The sequence below is a fragment of the Palaemon carinicauda genome, chromosome 21 (genome assembly GCF_036898095.1).
Source record: "Palaemon carinicauda isolate YSFRI2023 chromosome 21, ASM3689809v2, whole genome shotgun sequence".
Lineage (NCBI taxonomy): Eukaryota > Metazoa > Arthropoda > Malacostraca > Decapoda > Palaemonidae > Palaemon > Palaemon carinicauda.
Window position 1 is genome coordinate 121,488,783 of NC_090745.1, and position 7,500 is coordinate 121,496,282.

General features: G+C 41.9%; 2 protein-coding genes across 6 annotated transcripts in view; both read left to right on the plus strand.

Moving 5' to 3' along the window:
- Positions 1-6,644: 6,644 nt before the first annotated feature.
- Positions 6,645-7,500, plus strand: part of LOC137615113 (C-type lectin domain family 4 member M-like) — a 1,136-nt gene continuing 280 nt past the window's right edge. Inside the window, exons 1-2 of the mRNA XM_068344743.1 lie at positions 6,645-6,733; positions 7,123-7,500. The exon at positions 7,123-7,500 is cut by the window's right edge and continues 280 nt beyond it. Of these exons, the coding sequence (XP_068200844.1) occupies positions 6,645-6,733; positions 7,123-7,500 (467 nt within the window). The remainder of the gene's footprint in view (positions 6,734-7,122) is intronic.
- Positions 7,433-7,500, plus strand: part of LOC137615455 (neural-cadherin-like) — a 572,326-nt gene continuing 572,258 nt past the window's right edge. For 2 of the 5 annotated variants that reach the window (XR_011039245.1, XM_068345341.1), the window contains exon 1: positions 7,443-7,500. This exon is cut by the window's right edge and continues 241 nt beyond it. The gene's annotated coding sequence lies outside the window, so the exon portion shown is untranslated. The other 3 variants (XM_068345342.1, XM_068345339.1, XM_068345340.1) reach the window with 3 other exon arrangements.

The following is a 7,500-nucleotide window of genomic DNA, read 5'->3' on the forward strand; positions in this document are numbered from 1 at the left end:
ATTTAAAGGTCACGGAAGACCTCCGGTTTTGGGGAATTATTTTGCATTGTCTTGCCCAGTGAATTAAGGTCACAGGACCTTAAAGGAGAGCGTGAGAGCCTAGTGGATTAAGGTCATAGGACCTTAGAGAAGAGCGTGAGAGCCCAGTGAATTAAGGTCACAGGACCTTAAAGAAGAGCGGGAGAGCCCAGAGGATTAAGGTCACTGGACCTTAAAGAAGAGCGTGAGAACCCAGCGAATTAAGTGCAGAGGACCTTAAAGAAGAGCGTGAGAGCCCAGTGAATTAAGGTCAAAGGACCTTAAAGAAGAGCGTGAGAGCCCGGTTGATTAAGGTCACAGGACCTTAAAGAAGAGCGTAAGAGCCCAGTGGATTAAGGTCACGGGACCTTGAAGAAGAGCGTGAGAGCCCAGTTGATAAAGGTCACAGGACCTTAAAGAAGAGCGTGAGAGCCCAGTGGATTAAGGTCACAGGACCTTAAAGAAGAGCGGGAGAGTCCAGTGGATTAAGGTCACAGGAATTTAAAGAAGAGCGTGAGAGCCCGGTAACCCTAGAAGCCCGAGGGCTCCAACAGGGAAAAATAGCCCAGTGAGGAAAGAAATTAAGGAAATACATAAGTAATGAACAATTGAAATCAAATATTTTACGAACGGTAACGACATTAGAATAAATCTTTTATAGTGCGTTGTAGAAAGTTCTCTAGAAAACAATGATAGAAAGTATTTCAACACTTAGAAAACATCTTTTTTCGAAACGACCTAAAAATTAACTAAATATGATAAAACAATTAATAATTAGAGTTGATAATGAGTAAAAAATCTTTTTTAAATCAAGGTAATTTTTATGATCAACTCTTAACACAAAGGGATGATCCCTGTAGCATGTGTCATTTTTTATAGAATTAAGGTACTTTTTATGCTCAAATCTCTAAAAAAACCATTCTACTGCATCATGGAAACTTAAAAATGATCTGATAATCACGTCTATTCCCGTTAACTGTCATCCTTTTTTAAAGTAGGGTATTGTGTATGAAAACTTATTGCTTTCGTATTTTTGTCATTCAAGAGAGGAGAAAGCCATTCTACTTCATCGTGGAAATATAAAAATCTAATTATCACGCTTGTTCTCAACTATCATTCTTTTTGGAAGTAGGGTATTGCGTATGAAAACTTATTTCTGTCGTATTTTTATCATTCAAAAGAGAAATTGGAAGTTTTTTTTCCACTGCTTTCCCAAGTAAGATTGATTGCACATTTGGAGTTACATATGTCGTAGTTTTTTTCGTAGTATTTTTTCTCTATTATTATTATTATTATTATTACTATCCAAGCTACAACCCTAGTTGGAAAAGCAAGATGCTATAAGCCCAGGGGCTCCAACAGGGAAAAATAGCCCAGTGAGGAAAGGAAATAAGGAAATAAATTACAACCAGTTTTACGAAGATCAAGTTTATCCAATTACACGTTAATATTCACTTTTGTCGTAGTTTTTTTCGTAGAAGTATTTTTCCTCTCTTCCTCTGTCTCTGTTTGTTTGATTCCTATTGCTATATCGTTCCTGGAATGAAGAACTCTTACTACAATGAAACCAGTTTTCCGAAGATCAAGTTTATCCAATTACACGTTATTATTCATTTTTTTTCGTATTTCTTTTCGAGAAGTATTTTTTCTCTATTCCTCTGTCTCTCTTTGTTTGATTCCTATTGCTATATCGTTCCTGGAATGAAGAACTCTTATTACAATGAAACCAGTTTTACGAAGATCAAGTTCTTCCAATTACACGTTATCATTCACTTTTGTCGTATTTTTTTCGAGAAGTATTTTTCCTCTATTCCTCTGTCTCTCTTTGTTTGATTCCTATTGCTATATCGTTCTTGAAATGACTCGTTACAAGCAGTTTTACGAAGATCAATTTCTTCCAATTACACTTTAGGACTCACTTTCTTACTTTTTTTTTTTTGAGAAGTATCTAACAAAATGCCCATGATCAAGACAATTGTCGATTTCGCCCCGAAATAAAAGAAAATGGCGTCAATGTCCTTCGATGTCTGGAAGCCAGAGAATTTTAAATCAATCAATCAATCAATCGACCCAAAAAAAAAGACAGTGGAGACTTTTGTCGTAGTTTTTTTTCTGAGAAGTATTTTATTTCTCTCTTCCTCTGTCTATCTCTGTTTGATTCCTATTGCTATATCGTTTTTGAAATGAATAACTCATATTATAACCAGTTTTACCAGTTTTACAATCACGTTCTTCCAGATGATCAAGAACGTATTGTTTCTCTTCCTGAAATATATCAACGTCACTGAGAGTGTAGGTTCTTTTAAGTAGTTTTATTAGCTTGGGACCACTGTCATTCAACTCTTGGGAAAGGGATACAGAGTTGTGATAATAGTCCATGTACAGATGGCAGATGGTTGTCCTTTCCTTGAAGACTGCTTCAAAGAAAAGACAGTGTCATGTGTGGAAATATAAGTCCCACTGCTGGCCTCAAATAGATTTAAAAACATAATAAGATAAATAGTATAAAATTGAAAATGTAAATACATTATATGTAAAATAAAAGATTATTCATGTAGATATATGATGATGTATATATGTTATAGATTATTACACTGTAAATGTATTTCATAATAAGAGAAAAAAAATCCAACTGCTGGCCTCAAAACAAGAGACGTAACTATTGCCAGCCTCTGCAGTGATGTACAGTTGCCTCCAAGAATTCTGATACACATCCCCATAGGTAATCTGGGCTAATGTGTACAGCAATTCTTGAAGCCAACTGTACATCTTTATATCATATTATGTCAGCTTAGCAGGATTATTGTCTTTGAACCTAAGCCTCCCCTTCCATGGTAGGATCCCTTCATTGATAGACAGCTCTTGCAAAGGAGTACACATCATTGAACCATGTTTGGAAGTGTTAATGGTTTTAAGGCCGATCATGAATGGCAGAGGTAAGAGACAGTGACATTGCCCGAGCAAGCAGGATAGTGCCCTAGAGACTGACCATACATTATTATTATTATTATTATTATTATTATTGTTGTTGTTGTTGTTGTTGTTGTTGTTATTACTACTTGTTAAGCTACAAACCTAGATGGGAAAGCAGGATGCTATAACTCCAGGGGTTAAAATAGGGAAACTACCCCAGTGAGGAAAGGAAACAATGAAAAATAAAATATTTTGAGAACAGTAACAACATTAAAATAAATATTTCCTTTATAAATTATAATAAAAATTACCAAAACAAGAGGAAGATAAATTAGATAGAACAATCTACCCGAGTGTACCCTTAAGCAAGAGAACTCTAACCCAAGACAGTGGAAGACCATGGTACAGAGGCTATGGCACTACCCAAGACTAGAGAACAATGATTTGATTTTGGAGTGTCCTTCTCCAAGAAGAGCGGCTTACCAAAGCTAGAGTCTCTTTTACCCTTACCAAGGGGAAAGTAGCCACTGTGACGGGCCGAGAGAAGGTTGTGACTCAAATACAGGATGAAAGCAACTGAGTGAGTTTATTATAGAACACTCTCCTTTATATAAAAAAGCTGAAAGCAACAAGAATTTTCATGTTAAAAAACAGACACCGTTACCGATGAGAAAAACAGACATGTTTATTCAGGTTATTTTTAGTGCGAGGGAAGAGCGAAGATACAAGCATAATATATACACAAAATGAACTATGTACGATCGTGTGACACACGGTTGGTACACCACTGAACAATTACAGTACAGTTTGCAGCAACCGAAGGAACTATCGAGTGTGGGTAGTCCAGCCAGCTTCCTTGTCTTCATAATCAGCTGACTCGCAGACATGTGACATTCTAGCTCCTCTGGCTACTCTCCCACCTCATTGTTTCGCTCTCCTCCCACATATTTGGCACTATATGGTCACCAATCCTCGCACAACCGATGTGCAAAGGCTGGTCCAGATGATGCACCATCATCGTTGGATTCCCCTCCCATTCTGACGCACTGGGTAAACTAGCGTTGAAATACTCATTTCCCTCAGAATCGCCGAAGTCTAGCTCGTCCTCCGACAAGTTACCAAACAGCATCCAATTCACGGGACCATAGAAGTAGGTGGGGGAGGGTGGGGGCCAAGATGTAAAGAGAGATGGGGGAGTGTGGGGGCCAAGATGTAAAGAGAGATGGGGGAGGGTGGGGGCCAAGATGTAAAGAGAGATGGGGGAGGGTGGGGGCCAAGATGTAAAGAGAGATGGGGGAGGATGGGGGCCAAGATGTAAAGCGAGATGGGGGAGGGTGGGGCCAAGATGTAAAGAGAGATGGGGGAGGGTGGGGGCTTAGATGTAAAGAGAGATGGGGGAGGGTGGGGGCCAAGATGTAAAGAGAGATGGGGGAGGGTGGGGGCCAAGATGTAAAGAGAGATGGGGGAGGGTGGGGGCCAAGATGTAAAGAGAGAGGGGGGAGGGTGAGGGCCAAGATGTAAAGAGAGATGGGGGAGGGTGGGGGCCAAGATGTAAAGAGAGATGGGGGAGGGTGGGGGCCAAGATGTAAAGAGAGATGGGGGAGGGTGGGGGCCAAGATGTAAAGAGAGATGGGGGAGGGTGAGGGGCCAAGATGTAAAGAGAGATGGGGGAGGGTGGGGGCCAAGATGTAAAGAGAGATGGGGGAGGGTGAGGGGCCAAGATGTAAAGAGAGATGGGGGAGGGTGGGGGCCAAGATGTAAAGAGAGATGGGGGAGGGTGGGGGCCAAGATGTAAAGAGAGATGGGGGAGGGTGGGGGCCAAGATGTAAAGAGAGATGGGGAGGGTGGGGGTCAAGATGTAAAGAGAGATGGGGGAGGGTGCGGGCCAAGATGTAAAGCGAGATGGGGGAGGGTGGCGGCCAAGATGTAAAGAGAGATGGGGGAGGGTGGGGGCCAAGATGTAAAGAGAGATGGGGGAGGGTGGGGGCCAAGATGTAAAGAGAGATGGGGGAGGGTGGGGGCTTAGATGTAAAGAGAGATGGGGGAGGGTGGGGGCCAAGATGTAAAGAGAGATGGGGGAGGGTGAGGGGCCAAGATGTAAAGAGAGATGGGGGAGGGTGGGGGCCAAGATGTAAAGAGAGATGGGGGAGGGTGGGGGCCAAGATGTAAAGAGAGATGGGGGAGGGTGGGGGCCAAGATGTAAAGAGAGATGGGGGAGGGTGGGGGCCAATATGTAAAGAGAGATGGGGAGGGTGAGGGGCCAAGATGTAAAGAGAGATGGGGGGGGGCCAAGATGTAAAGAGAGATGGGGGAGGGTGGGGGCTTAGATGTAAAGAGAGATGGGGGAGGGTGGGGGCCAAGATGTAAAGAGAGATGGGGGAGGGTGGGGGCCAAGATGTAAAGAGAGATGGGGGAGGGTGAGGGGCCAAGATGTAAAGAGAGATGGGGGAGGGTGGGGGCCAAGATGTAAAGAGAGATGGGGGAGGGTGGGGGCCAAGATGTAAAGAGAGATGGGGGAGGGTGGGGGCCAAGATGTAAAGAGAGATGGGGGAGGGTGGGGGCTTAGATGTAAAGAGAGATGGGGGAGGGTGGGGGCCAAGATGTAAAGAGAGATGGGGGAGGGTGAGGGGCAAGATGTAAAGAGAGATGGGGGAGGAATAATGTAGGAGGTCAGTGCATGGGAGGTTGATGGGCCGGAGGTTGTAGCTGTGGCTAACGATTTGCCTCAGGCGACCAAAACATAGGTTGGAGGGGGTTTGGTTCATCTTGTTCTGTGCCACTGACATCAGCTATTTCTTCCTCATTTTTCCCCGCCAGAATCTTTGGGGTTTCTATTTCAAACAGGCAGATGTCGCATGCGGAGAGCACGATTACTTGCCTAGGGTTTTTTTTGGGAAAAGATCATGAAACTTATTGGGAGTAAGCTTATTTCTCTTCATCATTACATCATTACCTTCCTCACTTCAACCATGCTTTCTTGAAAATGCGTCTTTTCTATCAAAACATGTTAAAAATGTTTGTGTTTTTTCCTTCTTTTACTTCCTTAAGCTCTTAGGTTTGTAATCCTTATATCTGTGTGAATTTTTTTTGTTTTATGTTGTAGTGCCAATAATGATGGGAATGAAATGAAAATTATGCTGTATATAATGATGATCATAATATTTTTTACCCAAGTAAAGAAATTAATTATGAATTTGAAAAAAAGTTTTGAGATATGTTATTTTACTTCAATTCCATTATTTGCTAATTTTTACTTTCTCCATTTTGTCTGTTAACAGGTGTTTTACCCAGTGAATCAGACGCGCCAGACATCGGGATGTCGATGTACTGTACAGTATATTATTGATAAAAATTCAGCTATTAAAAATTCATAGTCGAAGTGTTTACCCAAAATAATCAGTGCACCCGTGTTTACCCAGCAAACTGAGAGGAGTTTATCAGAAATCGTTTACAGAAAGTTGTTGTTGGCAAATATGTGTTTACCCAGTAAACTGAGACAGAGTTTAGCTGAAATTTTGTAGAGAAAGATCCTGTTCTGTTGACAACCCTGTATTTACCCATCACACTGAGACGGAGTTTATCAGAAATCGTTTACAGAGAGTTGTCGTTGGAAAATCTGTGTTTACTCAGCAAACTGAGACAGAATTTAGCAGAATTCTTGTAGAGAAAGACCCTGTTTTGTTGAATACCCTGTGTGTACCCATCACACTGAGATGAGTTTATCAGACATCGTTTACAGAGAGTTGTCGTTGGCGAATCTGTGTTTACCCAGCAAACTGAGACAGAGTTTAGCAGAAATCTTGTAGAGAAAGGCCCTGTTCTGTTGGCAACCCTGTGTTTACTTATCAAACTGAGACGGAGTTTAGCAGAAATCGTTTACAGAAAGTTGTCGTTGCCAACCCTGTGTTTACCCAGTAATCTGAGACGGATTTTAGCTGAAATTGTTTACAGAAAGTTGTCGTTGCCAACCCTGTGTTTACCCAGCAAACAGAGACAGAGTTTAGCAGAAATCGTTTACAGAAAGTTGTCGTTGACAACCCTGTGTGTACTCAGCAATCTGAGACGGAGTTTAGCAGAAATCGTGTACAGAAAGTTGTCGTTGGCAAATCTGTGATTACCCAGCTAACTGAGACGGGGTTTATCAGAAATCGTGTACAGAAGGTTGTCGTTGGCAAATCTGTGGTTACCCAGCAAACTGAGACAGAGTTTAGCAGAAATCGTTGACAGAAAGTTGTCGTTGGCAAATCTGAGTTTACCCAGCAAACTGAGACAGAGTTTAGCGGAAATCGTTTTCAGAAAGTTATCGTTGGTAAATCTGTGTTTACCCAGCAAACTGAGACAGAGTTTAGCAGAAATTGTTTACAGAAAGTTGTCGTTGGCAAATCTGTGTTTACCCAGCAAACAGAGACAGAGTTTAGCAGAAATTGTGTACAGAAAGTTATCGTTGGCAAATCTGTGTTTACCCAGCAAACTGAGACGGAGTTTAGCAGAAATCGTTGACAGAAAGTTGTCGTTGGCAAATCTGTGTTTACCCAGCAAACAGAGACAGAGTTTAGCAGAAATCGTTTA